Below are 22,253 nucleotides of genomic sequence, written 5' to 3'. Positions count from 1 at the left end.
GAACAAATATTCAATCCTATCTCTGCTCGTTGGCATTCTGGACATACCTCACTAGTGTACACTAGCAGATTCATGTTTTCTGACAGCTGATGTCACTTTGCTTCCCAAGTGACCCCATGGGCACTGACCACGGTTCATCTAGGGACAAGGAGAGAGAGAGAGAGGAAAATAAAGTGGAAACTAAGAGGGTCTGGGCCTTTTTGAAATATTCAATCAACTCCCATGATTCTGATGTCCCCTTAGACTCTACTGACAGCCCTGAACAGGCCTAAGTCTCTGGCATATGGGCTGTCTGCTCCTCAGTTCTCCACGGAGTGTGTTATTGCAAACAGCACAGGACACGGTCTCTTGGCCTCTGTGACTGAGCCCCACTCACCTAGGTGTGTGCCTTCCAGGTGCTTATCTGGTTGCTCATCCTAATCTTCCGTGTCCCAGGTGTCTCAGGAATCTGCAGAAGGTGAAACAGTCCACAGATGGGCAACAGGGAGGATACTGTTTGGACAGTTGCTCTTTGTCCACGGGACTGTGGTTTTGATGGTCCTAGGGTGGCTTCCTCCAGAATTCCCATATTGGAGTGCTGCCATCTAAGGGTGCAGGTTGGAATGGCAGGGAAGCTACCCAACCAACTGCTCCCTTTCTCCGGAGGGCTTCCTCCAGCATGCCAGGCAGGATTTAACAAGCTAGGTCTCAAATATTGTTTGGCCTTTCAGTATGGCGGCCACTGACGATGAGGTGGGTTTGTCTTGAGTATCTCTGGCTGTTCTGGGCTTTCTCGTTTTCTGTCTGTCTGTCTGTCTGTCTCGTTTCATTTATTATTTAATCTGTTCTCTTACTAGGTGGGTGGTGGTCAGATGACAACTTGCTTGAGTGTATTCTTCCCTTCTGCCTCGTTGGCCTTGGGAAGAAACTCCAGTCACCAGGCTGAGTCATGGCAAGGGCCTTTTATTCCCTTTATTCGCTGAGCCATCTCGCAGGTCCCCATGGGCTTTCTCTCTTACCTGTGGTCTAGAAAACAGCAGTTCATTGCCATGTTGCGTTCACACCTCACTCCACTAGAATCTGGCTCCAACCCAAGGCCTCTTTCCAGTATTAATTAATCTACTTGATTCTCAGAACCTCTGTCCTGCAGCCCACCGCCCGTCCTCCCTGTCTGGTCTCCAGGCTGGCCCCCAGGTGCTCACTACCTGCCCGCAGCACGCTTTCCGGGTTCCCAGCCATCTCGTCTGAAATTCCCTACTAAGGCCCTAGGCCACCCATCCTGGCTCTTCTTTTACCTGCAGCTAACCTTTGGAGTGGGTTCTCTCTAAAACCCGAGAGTTGTGAAATCGTAGCAGCCTCAGGCAATAAACCAGGTTCCCACTGCTGAGGGCGGGGCCCCTGGCCCCTGGCCTCTCTCACCTCGTCGTAGGGGGTCACTCTCTTTGACTTGCTTTCCTGGAGGCGTCTCTGTTCCTTCTGCTTGGACACGGGCCGGCGACCCGGGGGCGAAGGGGAGTGGCCACCGCAACCTATTTCCGAAAGCACCACGAACCTCGTTTTGGGAGCTCCACGTCAGCTTCCCTCATCCACGCAGTCAGTTCTGTTAGCCCCAGTCGCCCGCATCCATGCATCCCTATCGACCTCCGTCGCCCGTGCTGCTGCTGAGCCTCTGGCTGCTGCTGAGCCTCGCACTGCCCGCAGCTGCCGCGACGCCTAGGGACCAGGAGATCACCGTAGTCCCCGCGCAGTCTCCAGCCGTGGGACTGCCACGCGGGATCCTGCAGCTGGCGGGGAGCACGGCACTGCATTTCTTCAACTTCCGCGCCGGCTCGCCCAGCGGGCTGCAGGTGCTGGCCGGCGTGCAGGAGGGCCGCGCGTGGGTGAGTGGAACTGGCGCGACGCGGCGGGACATGCGCGGGGACAGCCACACTCACAGCCCAAGATTGTGCGCGGTGCAGGGTAGGGGTATGGGCGGAGTCCTCCAACGCTGCCTGTGCCTTTCTGGCGTTTCTGAGGCCAGAAATACCTAACATATTAAGGCTGGGATAAGGGTGTTTGGGAAACGTTAGAAAAGGATCCCATGAACAACAGCCCGTGATAGAGGTACCCAGCGTGGGCAGCTGTTGGGATGTGCACTGTGTACCCAACCGACTCATGACTTTGAATCTAAGGCTCCTACCAAAGTAGGGGAGGTGTGTCCAAAACATAAACCAGCTCTCAGCGTCACAGGCAAGCTTCTGGTGTTCTGTTTTATTTGCGGGCCACTGTGTAAGGTTTCGGGACAAAGTAGTAAAGATCACTCAGAAGTCAGCCCAGGGACCATCTAGTTCCGGCGTCCTGATCTAAGCAGGGAGTGGGAGGGCAGCAATCTTCTGCTTCATGTTTTGCTGATTCTCAGGCAGCAGGTGTACATGTGGAGTTATACAAGTGAGGCCAAATTGCTCCTTTCATCAAACAGACTTAAAAAGTTACACAGCTGTGGAGCCCCAAAGGCAATGTGGCTGTCCGAATGTTCCTCAAATCCAGAGACCTACAACCTTACACCTTACTTAGAGCTGAGCACAAGATTTAAGGTCGAGGATGGTGGGGGAGGTGGTAACTACCATCTTCTATCTAGGGACTACCTTTTGGACTCTCAGCTTTGTTCCTTAGTTCTAGAAGAAGGCAAACTATTATGGCTGTTTAAAAGACAAACAAACAACAACACAATAATTTTTACTGTCTCGGGGACACTACCACCCCAAGCTCCAGCTCTTTAGTGTACTAGCTCACCAGAGAAATGAGGTCACAATTTAAGAGGAACTTGTCTTCCTCTCAGAGAGGAAAGAGTAGCCGTGAAAGCAACCTCTCTGGTTACCTGTGGGAGAATTCTTTATTAAATACAGCAAACAAACAAGCACACAAATCAGACTGACAAAGTACACCAATTTTCAAATACCCGGGATTATTTTCCTTCATTCATTTATGACTTTTAAAAATCATAAAATAAGACTAGTGAGGTGGCCACTGGGTAAATGTGCCCGCTGGCAAGCCTGATCATGTGAGTTCGACCCTCAGACCTGCAGGTGGAAAAAGAGAACCGACTCCTCCAAGTTGTCCTCTGCCCTGCACACGCCCGCCGTGGCGTGCATGCGCACATGCAATAAATCACAAAAATACCTTACACTTCTGTGCCTGTAGCTACCTCTTGGAAAAGGAGTCCCTGGCATCTTTACAAAAGAAGCTAGCTCTCAGAGCCCGAGGGAGAACTCACTCCCTTTCCTTTCACCAAGTGCTCGTTGCTGTTTATCATCGGCAGTAGTACAATGTCATGGAACTTCAAGGAGAGCCTACCTCATCATCCCAAGGGCTGTGTGTGAGACTGTGTGAGGGAGTAAGGAAGCACGGGATCCGAGGCACCAGCCCTGAGGAACAATGTCCTATTGTTTCCCCTCGACCTCCCTGATCCAGCAATTTCAGGAGGCAAGGAAAAGAGGTCAGTGTGCCAAAAATCAATTTCGCCCATGAATCCAGGTTGACACTGTTTTCCTTCAAAGGTTACTAAAGAAAGATCCACCCTTAAAGATGATCAAGTAGGCTGGTATTGGGGAGGTAAACATCTGGCAAGGGTCCATGAGGGTGGCAGAAATGCGAAAGCATGGCTAGGAATGGGGGCTGATTCCTCATGGGGGAAATGCATTGAGCTGGCTTCCTGGGAGCTGCAGCAGGTCCTGTTTATACTTTAAACTGGCTCCTGTGTGACCTCCTGGACACCCATCCGTAGCCTTCTCTAGCTCTCACCCCACTTAGCATAGAAACAAATCTATTCTGCCAACTCTGTGTAGTTATAAAACTTGAATCGTACGATACAGCCACCCAAGTAGCAAACAAAATATGAGTTAGTCCTTTCCCCAGGAGCTGCTCCTTAAGCTTCGTGTGTTAACCATCAAGCTAGATTTCCTGGCCCAGATGTGGCATAGCACCCTTAGGAAAAGCATCTTTTGGCATCTGCTTGGTTTTGAAGTGTTCTGGTCCCTAAGAGAGAGCACAAAGTCAGTCTGGTGAGGACGGAGTCCGGAAGACTGGGTCTGGAAAGGCAGAGCGTCTGCTTCCGTGACAAGAGCAGCCGCAGTATGGATTGCAGAAAGGAACTGTTGGTAGACAGCCACCCATGGGTGTAGTCTTCATTCCATGGGCACTTTGGTAGAATAATGTCCTAGGTTGTCACGTTGCCTCTGTCCTTCACCCAAGACTGATGGAGAGAGTGGGGGGGGGGGGGGGGAGGCGGGGGGGAAGCCAGCAAGTGAATGCCTGGGTGAGGGAAGGGATAAGATAGCTCGTAGGGAGCACTCCCTCCTCGCTTAGGGATAAGTACACTGGGACTAAGTGAGTTTTTCAAAGTAAGGGCCCATAAACAAGGTATGAAGTCAATTCACGTGGGCTCAGTTGCTTAAAGTTTTGGTTCTAGGGGTTGAATTCACAGCTCCTTGGTACGTGGTACATGTTCTACCCTAGAGGTACATGCTCTACCACTGAGCTACATCCCAAGTCCTATGTAATCAAATGATGTGGACCATGAGAGTACATAACAAAAGCGAGAGTGGTATTTTGTGGCATGGCCCAAATATTTGTGCATAAACTAGGTCATGATGAGAGATGCAATTCTCATCTTCAAAAACAAAATCAATAAACCAACCAAAAGCACAAAAGCCAGGCACCCAAATGATTTTTAAAGACCTCTTCCAGCTCTGAGATTTCCTTGATTCTCTTCTTAGTGCTTCAAGAGGCTCATTCTAGAAACACTGTCGCCCTCTGGTGGTCAAATGAAGTAATCACTGTGGGTTAAGGAAGTGGTCTCTGGTGTCCTGACAGAAGAGACTTTACAGAGGCGTGTGTTTTCTGCTGCTGCTGCCTAGTGTCACCTTGCTCCTTGCCACCATTCCAGGACTAAAACTTTCTACATTTCTGCTACTGCATGGGACAGCCTCAGGACAGTTAGCACGGAGCAGATTCCAGGTGGTGGCGGAGATACTTAGACCGCTGAGTGCCCTGGATCAGGCCCACGGGGTTTCTGCATTCCTGGATATGCTGCTTTCACTGACATTTTGAGATCTGAGCAGTTTTCTGGGCATTTATTTCCTAGGAAATCTAGGAATCGGCTGTTGTTTGGGAACTGATAAATGCCCCATTTCCCATCCAGGACCAGAGACAAACAAACAGCTTGACAATGCGTATTGGGAGAAGGGGATTGCCCGTGTTTTATTCCAATAAAAACTAGTAACACAAATATATCCCTTTTGTTTTGATGTAGGGTGTCTAGTTGAAGCTCCATGGGGTTTTTCTAGCAACAAAGCATACCCCATAACACATCATTTCTGTTTCTGTTTGGGTTCCTGCTAGTGGGGTGTGCCCTTGAGAAGGTCTGATGAATAGCACTCCAGTCTTACTTTCCCCCGTGTCTTCCACAGTCTTGGCTCACTCACAACAGCAAGGTTGAAGAGACAACCTCACCAGTTCTTCCTAGAGCATTTAACTTGGATTTTGTGAGTGTGCCGGTTAGTTTTCTGCCATCTTGACAAAAGCTGGGCCCATCTGATAAGAGGGAACCTCAGTTGAGAAAACATCTGCGTCAGATTGATCAAGTCCAGGGGTATTTTTTTTCCCCATTAATGATTGATGTGGGAGGGTCCAGGCCACTGTAAGCTGTGTTCCCTGGGCAGATCATCCTGAGCTGCTGTTTTGAAAGGAGGACTGAGCAAGCCATGGGGAGCCAGGAAAGCAGATGTGACTACTGTTTAGTTCCTGCCTCCAGGTTCCTGCCTTGCTTGAGTTCCTGTCTTGGATGCCTTCAGTGATGGACTATGCCGGGGAAGTGTAAACCGAAGAAACCCATTGCAGTCCCACCCCCAAGCCCCAAGTTGCTTTTAGTCATGGTCTAAAAGGTCGGTGGGCATGGCACATTTTTTTATACCCATTCTTTACAGCCTGAAGGCAAGTCAGGTGGGTTTTGGTAAGCAGTGGGCCACCCTTGTCAGGCCAGAAGGAAAAGTAGTGGTTGTTCTTTCAGGATTCAGCCTACCGTGGGGTCTGAAGCAGGAGCAGCGTTTGTCCCTTGGGCCCTATAGACCCAAGTGCATGCACTCCACTAGGAAAGAACCTCATCCCTTTTCAATCTACGGAGCACTTTAGTCCAACATTAGACACCTAATTACAACTCTTCTTGAAGCCTTCCCTCCATTAATGTCAATAATTCAGAGCCGTTCATTAAGAATGGGAAAGCAATGCATTATGTAGAGCAGGTCACGTGGAAACAAAAACCGGGGAATTAAAGGGGCTGCCATGCATAAGCAAGAGGGAAGACAATAAAAGAGTAAAGTGTAGTCATAATTTCTTTCACTGAAAGAAAGAGTCTAAGTGCTTTTAGGGCCTTCATGAGACAACCACTGAGTCAGAGGCACTCCATGTGAGGACCATGCTGTCTCTGGGCCTGCACACTGCCTAAGGGGAGACCTTATAGCACAGAACAAAGAGATAGCACCCTCCTGCCCCGGTCTGCAAATGCTCAGGCAGACTAGAGTCTTTGCAGCATCACCCCAGCTCCCTGACGGCAGAGTCTGCACTGGGTGAGGGAATGCCGGAAGTTGTCGACTTTTGACTGGCTTTCTTTGACCCTTGCCCCAAGTCACCCAACCTAACTGTATAGAAATGCCTCTGTAACAAATTGGTTTTTTTCATATTGTCTCCCTAGCCACAACATTTCACACTTGGATTTTCACATGTAAGACCAGGAGGTTTGTAATCACAGGGTGTTAGTGCTCCAAATAAAGGCTACTGGTGTATGTGTGGCGGGGGTTGAGGGTGGGTGATTGCTCCACACAGGAGTCTGCCCTAGAGTCTTCCTTTGTGGAAGGTTCTACAGGAAATTGAATGCAAATACTCAATCCTCAAAGGGCTAATTTTTAATATCAACTGATACAGTTTCAGTGACTGCTAAGTAGCGAGTCATACATGCTTAGATGCACACACAGGCAGCCAGGGCAGTGGCAGCTCATCCAGTGGGCTCTAGAGAGCTGACCCCACACTGGTGAAGGCTAGTAGCCATGACAGAGTCCTCTTGGGGTTATTTGTTACGGTCCCTCAGGGTATCATCTGGCCCTAAAATCAAGCTACAAAAGAGCTTGTGTGTACTTGCAGATAAGGCGTGTGTGAATCTATAGGCAAGGGCACATGTCCAGAGCAAATGTCACGTTAGGGAGCCCAGCCAATTCTAATTACTGTGATGCTGGAGGGTTCAAAACATGAAATACATTCACTTGTGGTTCTGGAGATCAGAGATCCAAAGTGGGGTCACACTAGGCTGAAAGCAAAGTGTCCCAGTGCCTCACTGCCCTGGGGGCTCAGAGGAAGCCCCATGGCCTTGCTTCTTCTTGGTACCAGCTGCATCCCTTGGCTCATGGTTCTGTCTTTTATCCTCAACACCAGCAGCGTCAAATCTCTCATCTCCAGAATAACCTAGGATAACTTCATCAGTCCATAATGGTAAAGCCTGTAGGGTCACTGTTTGCCCAACCACACCAGTCCGGAGGCCCTTGAAAATACTTCCCATGTTGCCAGGCATTGATGGTTCTTGGCACATGTCTACCTTTGCTCCTTTTGCTCAAGTCTTGAAACCATGGCTGTCTTTCACTGTGGAGCCACTTGCCTCCTGCCCTGCTTCCTGGGGATGACCAGTGTCTGCTTTGACATGGCTCTTCGATAGACAGCTTTCTTTGTTTATGGTCAGATCTGCCTCTTGGATTACACTGTAAGTTTCTGCAGGTCAGGGGGTGTCACATCACCTCAGCTTCTGCACCACACCACACTAGCACAAGGCCTTTCTGGAGACAGTGTTCAGAAAAATGAAATGACAATAGCAGGAAGGGCGCTGAGATCACTGGGAAATTTGGAGACGGCCAGACCAAGACCCTCCTGGCTCTCTCCTCACTGGGGAGAGGAGGCTTTGGAAACTGTGCTCCTCTTGCATCTAGCTTGGTCCAGCTTGGTCCAGAAATGAACCAAGCTGAAGACAGAATCTGGTGATTTCCCTTCACGCTTCCTACCCCAGGTCAAGAACATGTATCCGGGTCAGGCTGCTAATGCAGTGTCCTCCGGCAAAGATGGCCTCGTCCTCCACCAGCGGTGGCCTGTCCTAAAAGCGACTGACTTCTGTGATATAAACTGGGTTTGTTTTATCTGCCCTTGCCCAAAAGGAGGAAATGCAATAATATAATTCCAGGGTCTAATATAATCTGCACTCTGTCCAGAACCTAAGAAGGGCACAACAATTTTTATTCACGAATGAATTATTTTTCTCCAACGGAGCCTGACGCATAAGAGTAACCTTATAAAGTGGAGAGGTTTGCTTTTCTTGGAATAGCATGGCATTTATGTTTTCTCACCAACTATGAAGCTGGAGGGGACATTTAAAGATAGAATGTTAGACCACTGGGTCCTAGTGTGGCGAGAGCAGAGACGAGAGCCTCTTATCACTCCTTACAGCATAGCTTGCTTGTCGCTTGCCCATGTCCCCAGCTTGAAAACATTTAGGTCCTTAGGTGTGGACCTAAAGAAAAAGAGGGTCCAGAGTTCAGCAAGCAATGGCAGGAAGGAGGATTTTGCTGGAGCACAGGGGCTTCCTTTCACACATGAGCCTTGGCTGCCTCATCACTCACATTCTTTGTGTTACAAATGAGTTTGTAAACTGTGCCCTTAGCACGGAGACATGCCTGTCATTTCTCTTTTAGTTCCTTGGCTTCTTTCTAATACTCACGCCTCACATCTCAATGGCTTATACAATATTTCAGAAACAAGACAAAGCCGACGAAACCTGGCAACATTCGTCAGAGCCTGAGAAGAGTCCGCCCCAGGATCAGAGAGAAACAGCTTTGGTCCATTAGTATGAAAATCACATTGTGGTTGATATCAACAGCATTTACTGAAAATAAGGCCTGAATCAGTAGAGCTGCACTTAGAACATGTGCTTTTTTACTTCTTGGTGCGTATACAAGTGCCATATATAGCAGCCGACATGGCCACAAAGATTTTTGCTTTCTGTGGTTTCTTTCTGGTGGTCAACAGCAGAAGTGGAGTTTGCAGAAGTAAATAATTGCTAAGTTTTAAACTACAGTCCATCCTGATAGTCCGAACTCTCATGCTAGCCCACCCAGTCCCACCGTGAATCACCCAATCGTGTTGTGTGCCTGCACTGTAAGTCTACCACCTGCTAGTCCCTTAGTCGCTTCCTGGTTAGCAGGCCAACTGTCCCAGCACCACAGTGCTTGTGTCGAAGCAATTTTATCTGCTAATAGTTCTATTTTATTGTTGTTAGTTCTTATTGTGTTGGCTGGGGTTCTTTGGTTCTTTTTTTTCTTTCTTTCTTTCTTTTTTTTTTTTTTTTTTTTGGTTTTTCGAGACAGGGTCTCTCTGTGTAGCCTTGGCTGTCCTGGACTCACTTTGTAGGCTAGGCTGGCCTCGAACTCACAGCGATCCACCAGCCTCTGCCTCCCAAGTGCTGGGATTAAAGGCGTGCGCCACCACGCCCGGCCCTGGCCGGGGTTCTTTAGTGGAGCAGAACCGAGAAAATCTACATGTAACCTAAGCTGGGACTCACTGAATTGGCTAACACCGCTAGAGGCAGGACAGTTCCACGGCAGCCACCCGCAGACGGGAAAGCCTGTGGAACCTGTGGCTGCTCAGTTCCAGAACTTGTGGTTCTAAGACCAAAACAAGCCAAGGATGTGCCCCCTAATCTGAGGCTGAAGGCCCAGGGAGTAATTGTACATGTGCTTACACAAAGGCTGGACAATCCAGAGTCCACGGAGAACGGCTACCGTGAGAATGCCGGCTCAGGATAGACCAGAGCCTTCTCCCAGAACACAGCGAGGGTGTGTGTAGCTATGAAAGAACACAGTTTGCTATTAAAGATAGTCACTGAACTTCTTCCAGTGTCAGAACTGGTTCTTTGGACGCTAACATAGACCGAAGACTGGCTGAGAGGAGCGGCTTGTGATGAATGGGATGGGGAAGGGAAGACACGCCCTGAGAGTGGGTCTAATGAGCCGGATGGAGGTGCAGACGGAATAAGAAGACGGGAGGAGAAGGAAGCATATACATTTGGTGGCTTCTTTTCTTCCTAACGTATGTAGACTTTATTTAGAATTTATTTAACATTTTGGAAGAAGTTCAGTGACTATTTCTAATAGTGAATTTTATTCTTTCAAAATTCCATACATGTACGCTGTGTATGGATCCAGCCCTGTGGAATAAATATCTACTGGATTTTTGGCCTTTCCGTCATAAGGTAGCCACTGTTGGTCTAAGTGGACTAGCATCTAGGCCATTCTAATAACCCCAAACCTCTTTTGGAGACCGGATCTCCTCACATAGCCCTGGCTGCCCTAGAACTCACTATGTAGACCAGGCTGGCTTCAAGTTCACAGAGATCACCTACATCTGCTAGGATTCAAAATGTGCACCACCATGCCTGGCCTCAGTCCCATTCTCAAGGACCTGGTACAGGCTTTCCACATTGCTGGCACCCACACTTACTGAAGCCGTGCCTGGAAAGCACTGCGAAGCCACAGTGTGAACCATTTAACAAACAGATTGAGATCAATGCTCTTGGTGATCCTGATTCACTTCCTGTGAGAAGCAAGGAATTCACTAACTAAAAATTTGTGGGAAAAAAAAAAACAACAACAAAGAAAATAATGATGGCTGGCTGGTTGCTTCTAGCATCTCTGGCTTAATTAAGGAAAGAAAGGAACAGGCTCTGTGATAAAATTAACCAATTTCTAGCATCTCAGAATACAGTAACAAAGGAAAATAACAAACTCAGTGATGCAGTTTGCCTGGTCCCAGATGGGCATAAACAGTTGCAGTGTCCTTATGAGACTGGCTGAATTGCAACAAAAATGCAAGTCCCAGCCTCAGAGGGTGTCCAGAGTTAAAGTATTAATCACTAATTAGTATGGAATGGGATTCTGTAACTTAGGGTGGAGATGTGTGGGAGAAACCTACTGAGTGGAGTTCTGGGGGGCGGGGGTACACGGTATCTCATCTGAAGAAGTTCCATACCATTCCCAGTGAGCTTTCTCTGCCTCATGATTATGGATGAAGAGAAAGCTGCTGCTTCAGCACCATGCCTGCCTGCCTGTTTGCCCACCTACTTGCCCGCCCACCCACTTGCCTGCCTGCCAGGCTACCACCATGATGGCCATGGACCCTAAGCCCCTGGAACCAAAAGCCCAAAATTTAAGCTTTCTTTTATAAATGGCCGTAGTCATGGTGTTTTGTCACAGCAATAGAAAGTAAATATGACACCTTCCCTTAAGAGAGAAATACTACATAGCAAAGTACTTATCCGCGTAAAAGAAAGCAATGAGTGAATTTTCTTTAAAAATTACTTTATTCCAGGATTCCAGACTGCCTCTTCCAAATGTCTCTTCTTGGAAAATACCTACCCCAATACTAGATTGATAGCCTGTCAGTTGTGCTGATGCAGAGGGTAGAATTGCTGCCTTGATTCCTGAAGCACTGTAGCTTCATTCTCCAGACTTTGGATGTTTACATCGGCCACGCTTTGAACGGACCCATCTATTTCACTGATCCTGGTGATGGCTTCACTTTAACACCCATGTGAGTGGTGGTTGCTAGAATTACTTATCCCTCAGAACCCAGCAGCTAGAATTCTCCTCCAAGTGTGGTCCCAGGGCCAGCAGCATTGCTATCAGCTGGGATTTGTTAAAAGGCAAGTTCTCAGACCACACCCCAGACCAACTGGATTAGTCCTCGGTGGGTGGGCACAGCACACAGGGTTTTTGCAAGTCCCCTGGGGCATTCTGGTGAACACCCACAACATGAGAATAAAGCCATAAGGGACCCCTCCCTTTACTTTGCCCCTGTCCAGTACTGTGACCTCAGCCTCAACTCTACCCCATGTTAATGTGCTCGCAAGCTGGGCTGCACTTTGTCCTGTCAGGAGCAATTTTTCTTTCCCTTGTTTGTCTTGGTCCTAATCTTTCCTGCACTTTTCAGTCCTACCCTGAGCCATGCTTCCATTAGCAATTTGCCCAAAAGGGTCTATCCTTAGGGTTCTACAATCTCAGAGCATCTTTACATCCATGCTGTTAGGGACTGCATCATATCCTCCCAAAGGGATCTGTTGAGGTCCTAACCCAGCTGGCGAGTGCTCCCTTACTGTAATGAGAGTCTTGAAAGATGTAATCAAGGCACGATGAGGTCATACTGTATTAGCTTGGGCCTTACATCCAGTGAGTGCTGTCCTTATAAAAAGAGCTATAGGGCCATGAGAAGGTACAGACAGGCAGAGAGAAAGAACAGCATCCAGTGGCAGAGGCTGGAGTGATACAGTTGCAAGTCAGGGATGCCAGGGATTGGGATCCACCGCCTAGAGCCAGGAAGAGGCAAAGATGGGTTCCACCTGTAGCCTCAAACGCGGCTGGTCCTCCTGACACCTCGACCTGGATTTCTAGCCTTCAGGACTGTGAGAAGAAAAGCACCTGTTGTTCTTAGCCACCCAGTTTGTGGTCCTCTGCTATGAGACTCCGGCAAACTAGCACAGGGGCCCTTCCAGGCCACTCCCTGCCAGAGAGAAGTTCTCATTTGCAAGGATCTGGGTCGCAGGCACAGCCCAAGGTCCACCTTAAGCCAAGGATTCATTCTCGCTCTCTCTCTTCCGCATACACTCCAGCAGCCACATTGCTGTCTTTTGCAACCTCTGGGGAAGATGGATGGGATCTGTCGATAGGCCACGTGCTACAACTGACAGCTCTTTTTTTTTTCTTAAGTTTATTTTATTTTTAATCTATTCGCAATACATCCCGATTGTAGCCCCCCTCCCTTATATCCTCCCGGTCCCATCTTTCCTCCCTCTTTCCCCTCCCTTCTTCCCCTAGTCCTCAGAGGGTGGGGGGCCCTCCTCCCCTATCAGGACTGCCTACATCTTCTGCCTCTGCGGCCTGGTAAGGCACCCCAACCAGGGAGAAGTGATCAATGAGTGGGCAACAGGCCCAGGTCAGAGGCCGCCCCTACTTCCCATGTTATGGGGCTCACCTGGACACTGTGCTTCTGATCGACCACATCTGAGCAGGAGGGCTTGGTCCTCTCCATGCACTGTCCTGGATTGCTGCATCAGTCTCTGTAGGTCCCCCTGGTCCCAGATTTGTTGGCTCTGTTGTTCTTCTTGTGAAGCTCATGTCCCCTCCAAGTCCTTCTACCCCCATCCTACCCCCAGGTTTGGTGTGAGTCTCAGCATCTGCTGGGTGGAGTCTTTCAGAGGACCTCTGTGGTAGGCTCCTGTCCTGTTTCCTCTCTTCAAGCATCCTGTGTCTATTCTGTTTGCCCTTCTGAATGAGAATTAAGCATCCTCCCTAGGCTCCTCCTTGTTATTTAGCTTCTTTAGGTCTATGGATTGTGATATGGTTATTCTGTATTATATGGCTAATACACACTTATAAGTGAGTATATACCATGAATGTCTCTGTGGGTCTGAATTACCTTACTCAGGATGATCTTTTCTAGTTCCATCCATTTGCCTGCAAATTTCATGATTTCCTTGTTTTTAATAGCTGCGTAGTGTTCCATTGTGTAAATGTACCACAGTTTCTTTGTCCATTCTTCAGTTCAGGGACATCTAGGTTGTTTCCAGATTCTGGCTATTACATAAGGCAGCTATGAACATAGTTGAGGAAATGTCCTTGCAATATGGTGGAGCATCTTTTGGGTATATGCCCAGGAGTGGTATAGCTGAGTCTTGGGATAGCCCTATTCCCAATTTTCTGAGAAAATGCCAGATTGATTTCCAAAGTTATTGTACAAGTTTGCACTCCCACGAGCAATGGAGGAGTGTTCCCCTTTCTCCACATCCTCACCAGCATGTGCTATCACATGAGTTTTTATCTTAACCATTCTGATGGGTACAAGATGGAATCTCAGAGTCATTTTGATTTGCATTTCCCTAATGACTAAGGACGTTGAACATTTCTTTAGATGTTTCACAGCCATGCAATGTTCCTCTGTTGAGAATTCTCTGTTCAGCTCTGTACCCCATTTTTAAATTAGATTATTTGATTTGTTGGTGTTTCATGTCTTGAGCTCTTTGCATCACCTGATATCTTTTAACTGGGCAATTCCTTGTTCCCTGTTTCTTCATTTATGAACTGGCAATACTGAATATCTACCTCAAAGCTTGGTGACGTAAGTTCTGGTGATCTGTAGAGTGAGAGTGGTAGGTGTACATGGATGGATGGTGGCAGGATGACAGATAGACAGACAGATAGACAGACAAAGAGATAGATAGATAGATAGATAGATAGATAGATAGATAGATAGATAGATAGACAGGTGCATGGCCTTGACTGACTGTAATAGATACATACAGAAATAAACTCATCCCTCCCCAGTGGCTCGCAGGGTGCTTTTATATATAAGCACTATATAAAGACATGGTATTGATTTGATAAGGATCCAAGGAACATTTCTCTTACCAGAAAAAGAAAGATTGGTGGATGACGAATCTGATCCTTTGGTGGTACCCATTGTATGCTTTCTAAAACAGGACTTTGCACGTAGCCTCCTACCCTCCCAAAAGACTGTAAGTCAAGCCCAACAGTGTCAAATTGCCGAGCCATCCACAGAAGCCAGAAGAAGGACAGAACAGCCAGGAGAGACAGACAACACTCCTCCCATGGCCACTGGGAAGTGGGAACTAAGGAATCTACAGACCAAATACACAAAGCCCAGATTCAAATATAAACTATCCGCAGCTAATGGTCCATGCTGTAAGGCGCTATGTGCTAGGCTAGAGCGCATATACTCTACTTTCACACAGAATTAAAAAAAGAAGTCTGCAGTAAGGAGCTGCTAATTCCTTTATGCTATGGTCACATGCCACTTGCTTTGTTTGACTTTTCTTGGCAAAGAATTTTATTTTGGAAAGCATGAGAATAACGCTCTTTGCCTCTGGCTGTGTTTAAGACAGTGGTGTGGCCTCCTCATCTGTTTTGCAGATGGTCAGTTTGGGTGGTATGGGATGTCGGCTGGGCACTAGATGCTCTGATCTTCCCTGCAGCCTGCTCCCTGTGGTGGGAAAGCTGGAGATGGCTCCCTGCTGTAGTGTTGGATTCGGCTCCTTTATGGTCTCAGTTTTCACAACACAGATGTAGCAGCCTATTGTCCAAGAGTCAGAGGGGGACTGCATGGTGGGCAAGAGGGAGTCAGCTGACCGTGAGTAGTTATCCCAGGACCTGGGAGGTTGGCTAGATTCAAACCTGGATCTAATCACTTTAACAGTGAGAAAACATTATTAACCTAAGCTGTGGGGTGGGGCATCTGCACCAAGCTAATTTGGGTTAGATTAATGCTTTTGAGAGCTTCTATGCCTTTTTAAAGGCCTGTTTGTTTTTGGAAAGGTACAAGGGGAGGGGTGTAGGGGTATGTTGGGGTGCTGAAGAAGCAAGTTCCTGGTTCAAGCTCCATACTTAGCTTTCCTTAGTGGAGGCGAGGAGGAGAAAAGGAGAGAAGGAGGGGAAAGGGGAAGGGAGAGAGAGAGAGAGAGAGAGAGAGAGAGAGAGAGAGAGAGAGAGGAAAGAGAGAGAGAGAGAGAGAGAGAGAGAGAGAGAGACAGAGACAGAGACAGAGACAGAGACAGAGACAGAGACAGAGACACAGAGACACAGAGAGAGTGACAGACAGAGACACAAAGACAGACAGACAGAGACACAGAGAAAGACAGAGAGAGAGACACAGAGAAAGAGAGACAGAGAGACAGACAGACAGACAGACAGACAGACACACACACACACACACACACACACACACACACACACACAGACCACAGAGGCAAACAGAAAGACCATTTTTTGCTTGCCCCACACCCACTAATCAGCACCCTTCCACTGGCAGCAATTTCCCAATATGAGCGGCATAGTGTATTTGTATCCATTTTTATCGAAATTATAGAGCTTTGTGTACAAATCAAGGTTTTTGGGATCTGTCCATGCTGTGGTATATATGCCTGCTTTGTTCCCTTAGACTGCTGTACACTATTCCATTTAGGCACCGCCTCCCCCCTGTTAGTTGCTCGAAGTCAGCCTCTAACACCCACATTACCACATGGTGCCTCACTTAATACCCTCCTCAACCTGCTCACCGCTTCTCTAGGCATACAGTACAGGGTTTCCAGACAGGAGAACCTTCATACTGGTGTGTATGCTGCATGAGGAAGATAACTGACATCCAGGCTGTTTCCAGGCTAGTGTCCCAGCAGTAAGGCAAGGCAGCTGTAATGCCGTCATGACCTGCAAGAGATCCCGTCTACCCTCACAATGCTAGTCGTCAGGGAGCTGTGCAGGGACAAATCACAGTGGCTTTACTTTGCATTTCCTTCGGGTGAGCGCAAACAGGCCTTCAGAGCTGTCACAGCATCCTTAGCTCAAGGAGAGCATTCAGGAAGTACCCAGCGATAGCTCAGTCCAGTGTCTAGGGTTGTTCTTCAAACATAAGCATCTCAAATGACCCTTGATGTTAGCATGCTGTCTCAGAATAAAATGTGCTTTGGGTCTTTAGTTAGGGTCACTTGTCACTTAACACTGGGAATATGTACTGAGAACTGCACCATTGGGCTATTTGTTCATTTGTACGAATAATCCTAATGTGTCATCACACAAAGCTAGATGGAAGAGGTCACACAGTATGGCTCATTAAAGCAACCAAGAGATACATGAAGACAAACTGTGTGCAGCTGCTGCCAACCTAACACCCCATACTGCTCTACCCAAACTTTTTCTAGTAGAATATATTCTAAAATGATAAAAGCACATCACAGCAAGCACGTAACATGGTAATGATTATCAAGTGTTGCACATTATATGTAATTCAATGTGGTACACTTTTAAGATTTTTCAGTGTGTATGTGTATGTGTGTGTGTGTGTGTGTGTGTGTGTGTGTGTATGTGTGTGTGTGTGTATGTCCCATGGAGATAGGAAGAGGGCATCATATCCTCTAGAGCTGACGTTTCAGATGCTGTGTCCACCCAATATGGTTTCTGGGAACCAAAATTGATTCCTCTGAAAGAGCAGCCAGTGTTCTTAACCACTGAGCCATCTCTCTAGCCCATGTGCTGCATTTTTATACAACTGGGGTGGTGTAATAATCTTACAGATCTACATATATGTGGTCCATGGTTGACCAAATAACACTGAATAACATGTGTCTATGTGTAAATTCTTTTTGTACCTTCTATTTTTTTAAATTTAGAATTTATTTCGGAATGTGTGTGTGTGTGTGTCTGTTACTTGTGTGTATGCCTGTGCACCATAAGCACACCTGATGCAAACATGCTGTCAGAGATCATCAGTGTGCCTGGAACTGGAGTTAAGGATGCTTGTGAACCACATTACAGGTGCCAGGGATTGAACCTGGGTCCTCTGTAAGAGCAGCCAGTGCTTTCCATCACTGAGCCACCTCTCCGTCCCGCCCCCCTTGTACCTTCTAAGGGACTTCTATCAATCAGCCCAACATGCACTTCTCTCTGCATTTGTGGTCCCCACCGTGGCCAAAGCCCCTCCCTACTTTTGTCCCCCTCAGGGATTTTCCTGCACTCTCTGTGTTCTCTTTGCTGTGGGCATCCTTTCTCTGCTCTTCTGCCAGAGGTCTTGAAACCTCTCTGTAGTCATGCCCACTGTAACGTGCTAGGCAACCCTCACCCACCTACCTGGCCAGCTGCTTCCTGCACGGAATCCAGCCTTTCTGTCCTCCAGTTCCCCTGGCCACTCCTCAGGCCTTTCAGCCCTCTCTTCCCCTCTATGAGATGACTCATCCACTCCCTCCCAAAGTCGGCTCCTCCTCCGTCTTCAGAGTTGAACTCAAAAGTCACTTCCAGACCCTTAGATTGGATCAGTCACCCTTTGTAAGATCATAAGTCAACTCTAATCAGATAATCATGTCCACAGTGGCATATAGATGGAGTATTTTTGTTGTTGTTGTTCCAGGCTGCCCCAGGGTAGACAATGGTATTGTTTTTGCCTGCTTTCTCCTCATCTAGCCTAGGGCTGGGATAAGACAGACCCTCTGTGGTCCTGGAGTGGATATTACTGAAGAGCAAAGGCTACCAGTCAGGGACAGCGAGGGCTCCCCCCACCCCCCTTTCGATGCTTCCTGAGGCTTATCTCACACAGGCCAGCTAAGCACCCTGTGACTCTGAGTAAGGAAGAAGGGGCAGGCTTTGGGGAGGAAAGATAAGAGCGGGCCTTGATACATGATAGGGGGCAACTCAAAGTGCTAAAATCCTATTTTGGGTGAAATGAAGAAGCTTTCAAGGGTGTAAAACTAGTTAAAATAAGCAGATCAAATAGCAAAGAAAATAGCATTTCAGAGAGAGAGAGAGAAGTGGGGGGTGGGGGCTCTGAAACCTCGATGAGCCTGGCCCTGGCTCGCTCCTTACTCCTCCTGCCAAGGAAGGGCTTATTGGGAGTTCTCTTAGCTTCATGTCTTTCCAAACGCTGGTAATTCAAATACTATCTTAAGTCCCTGCTTGTCTTTGTTCCCAGCACTCCCAAGACAGAATCAGGAGGATCTCCATGAGTTTTGAATAGTGCTTTCCAGACAAGGCTACAAGCTTTGCCTACCGCAAACAAACAACAAAACTAAATAAACATGCAGAACTAGTTAATAAGGAGACACGCCTCCTCCGCTAGTGCTTCTGTCTGGCAAGCCAGCAGCCAGCCGGGACTTGTTATTGACATGAAGGCTGATGCTCCTTTTGGCTCTTCTCTTTCTGTAGGTCATCCCGGGGGAGAGCATATCCACGTCCACGCTTCGGCCACCTCTGCTCAGTGCTCTTGGCCACCTCAGATGCTTGCCGTCCTGCATGGCTCCTTCTAATTCTTCTCTCAGAGAGCTCCTCCTCCACCCCTGCTCCTCACATCTGCAAACCTAAGGGCAGCCCTGGCTTCCTCAGACTAGATAGCATTCCGAAGCTGTGACACCCCAGAGAACACATCAGGTCACATGTGGAAGGCAGGGGCCCGGAGGCAGGGCAGCTGGCCTTTAAAGATCTAGAAATCTGTGGGCAGGGAACATTCCTCTGATAAGGCAACTCCTACCCTTCGTCTCCGTATTTTTGTCTAGCTAGCAGTGGCTCAAGAGTTAGCGCAGGAGTTGGTAAGAGGGCTTAGTGGGTATAAATGCTTGCCACTGTCAATCCCACCAAGCGAGAATAAGACCACTATCACAATTTTTTTTGAGCCAAATTTGAAGCAATCTTTATTAAATATTGGCCAGGACCATGGCTAAAGGCCAGGTCCATACAGAGGACTCCCAGTGTACGGCAGCCAATTATGTTACTCAGGGATTTACAAAGGCAAGACACACAAGGCTGCATACTTCCTGCCTTCATCCAATCAGAGTTAAGCATACACCCTGATGTACAGCCTGCCTACATGCGATCAAGCACACACCCTGTGCAGTTGGTGCAATCAAGCTTGTTTACAGAAGCAAAAACACGCAGCTTATTATTTTTCGTGAACAAGAGCCTCCAGTATTCCAAGAAGTTATTTGTTTTTGGGCAAGTGGGGCTTACAGGTTAGAGGCACATATACATGTGTGTGCTTGTGTGTGTGTGTGTGTGTGTGTGTATGTGTGTGTGTGTGTGTGTGTGTGTGTGTTTTAAAGTTAAAACATAACTTTACCCATCACACCACCAAACCTAATGACCTGGGCTTGATCCCAGAGACCCACAATTTAGAAGTAAAGAAATAGCTCTTGCAAGTTATCCCCTGACTACCAACCCCCCAAATATACACCAAAGAAATGTAATTTAGAACTGAAAATAGTTGTTTCGGTCCTTGCCTGCTGCAGAAAACCTTCCTAAACCTAGGACAGGCTGCTCTCAGCCACATTGATTGGTTACATTTCAGGTGCTTGCACTTTAGAATTAGGTTCTGGAAAGCTGCCTAGGGTAGTTTATTTATCTTTTAAGCTCCCAGTGCCTGATATAGGAAGTAGACAAGAGGAAACGGGTGGACAGACAGTCTTCTGTGTGTGCCTTTGGTAACATGTTGAAATTTTATAATTAACCCTAAACAAACACCATTTTTCCAGAAATAGCCATAAATTTTCATACTTATGTTTTCTACATAAATAATTACCATTCACTGATATCTCTTATCCAGTTGTAATAGCCAGGTTAGCCATTGCATACTTAGGCCAAAATTAAAAGGAAATTGATATTTATGAAATTCCATTTAATTAGGGCTATATGAAGTAACTTCAGCTCTATGCAACACAAAGGTAACTTTTTTTCTAGATAATACTCCTTTTATTAAGTGATGATTTTGGTCTGTTTTAAAAATTGTGGCAAATAATATACAATTCTACATAATTTAAATTTACTCCAAATATGTTCTAGAATCAGTTCAGAAGTTTAAGACATCCAGACATCTATATGAAACGATTAGAAAGTTAGCCTGCCTGTGGCTACTATAAAGGGGAGTCAGTGTCAAACAGCTTTCTGTTACAGCAAGTGCCCGAGACAATCAACTCAGAAAGGGAAAAGTTTTCTTTTTGCCTCACAGTGTCAAGAGTTTCATCTCATGATGGCTCCGTGTCGTTGTGTTTGGGCCTGTGGCGAGAACCCAAGTCACAGTGGGAACGTGTGACCGAACAACACTGCCCACTTCATGGCCGGGAAGACAGAGACAAGAAGATGATAAGCATGGTCTTATGTAGTAGCATGCTTTGGTGGCCTAAAGGCCTGTCATTGGACCCTGCCTCTTAAAGTCCCACTTCTCCCAATGGCACCTTGAGGGGCTAAGCCTTTAAGCCTTCATCACAGGCCTTAACACGTAAGAAGATCTGAGGAGCCCTTCATTATTTCTGCCTGTAGGGCATCCCTCGGATACTGCATTGTCTCGGCACATCCCTTGACCACCACTCTTCCCTAATGCTCTCTCCTGAAAATTCACTATTCATCCATCACCTGTATTCCATTTGACCAGAATGACACAAGGAAGCGTTCATCCGCCTTCCTGCTGATGTCGCCTGAGTGCCCAGGTCAGGGATTGGGACTGGTGCAGAGCATCTGGGGGATGAGGGAACTGTGGCTCAGCTTCCGCACACACCCGTTTCTCATTGAACTACTCTCACAAAAGTCAGCATCCACTCTGGGTTCACGAGATCCCTTCCCCAGCTTTGTCCTTGTGAGTAGGTGCTAAACCATACTCACTTTAAGCAGATCGAAGTCTGAGATGTCTGTCCTCTTGAAGAATCTCCAGCGTTACTGAGGCGTTATCTACAGCAGCTTCACTGACGGGCTGCACTGCCCCAAGAACACGATGCTTTTGGTATTTTGTAACATGTTATGGGTATGAGTGTATACCTACCTACCTGTACGCATGCGCACTATATACATGCCTGGGGCCCTTGGAGGCCAGAAGAGGGCACTGGGTCCCCTGGTACTGGAGTTACAGTTGTGAACCATAACCTGGGCGCTGGGAATTGAACCTGGGTCCCCTGAAAGAGGAGAATGTGCTCTTAACTGAGTCATCTCTCCAGCCCAAGAATATGATATATTTTACTTGTAGTCCTGGCTGTCCCAGAACTCAGTATGTAGACTGCACTGGCCTCAAACTCACAGGAACCTGCCTCCCAAGTCTTGTGACTAAAGACATGCGCCATTATAATCCAACAGGAATACGAATCTTAGCCTGGTGTAGTGGTGCGCGCCTGTAATCCCAGTACTTGGGAGGCAGACACACACAGGTGGATCTCTGTGAGTTTGAGGCCAGCCAGGTCTACAAAGTGAGTCCAGGACAGCCAGGACTGTAAGAGAAACCCTGTCTCGAAAAAAAAATAAATATAAAAGAATATGATTCTTGATATGAAAATGCTTCTGCCTCCTCTGTGTTAAGATTCAGTTTCTGTGTTTCAGGTTGACCCTCAGGAGGGATGTGAAGTGGACTTGGTTTTTAGCACAAAACCCTACAACCCAGAGCAGGTAAGCTGCCCTAATTAGTGAGGTAGCCTATTGGCAAAGTCCATAAATACAGTCTTAAAGCCTGGAGACATCCTCTTTTCATCCTATTTTTGTTTTTAAGAACGGAAGGAAGGACAAAGTTTAGGAGACTGAGTACCCGTTGCAGCAGTGGAGAAAGCACTGGCCAGTGAACTTACCCTTCATGACAATAGGAAGATAGCTTATCGAGTGTGCTGCAAGAGGGCAGCAGGCTGGGCAGCA

General features: G+C 47.5%; 1 protein-coding gene across 1 annotated transcript in view; it reads left to right on the top strand.

Moving 5' to 3' along the window:
• The first annotated feature begins 1,507 nt into the window (after nt 1-1,507).
• Nucleotides 1,508-22,253, top strand: part of RARRES1 (retinoic acid receptor responder 1) — a 39,593-nt gene continuing 18,847 nt past the window's right edge. The window contains exons 1-2 of the mRNA XM_084769448.1: nt 1,508-1,859; nt 21,948-22,013. Coding sequence (XP_084625574.1) covers nt 1,605-1,859; nt 21,948-22,013 — 321 coding nt within the window. The 5' untranslated portion in view covers nt 1,508-1,604. The remainder of the gene's footprint in view (nt 1,860-21,947; nt 22,014-22,253) is intronic.

The sequence above is a fragment of the Acomys minous genome (genome assembly GCF_964271855.1).
Source record: "Acomys minous genome assembly, chromosome: 19".
Taxonomy (NCBI): Eukaryota; Metazoa; Chordata; class Mammalia; order Rodentia; family Muridae; genus Acomys; species Acomys minous.
The sequence above is the reverse complement of the archived record's forward strand: the minus strand, read 5'-3'. Positions and strand labels throughout refer to the sequence as shown.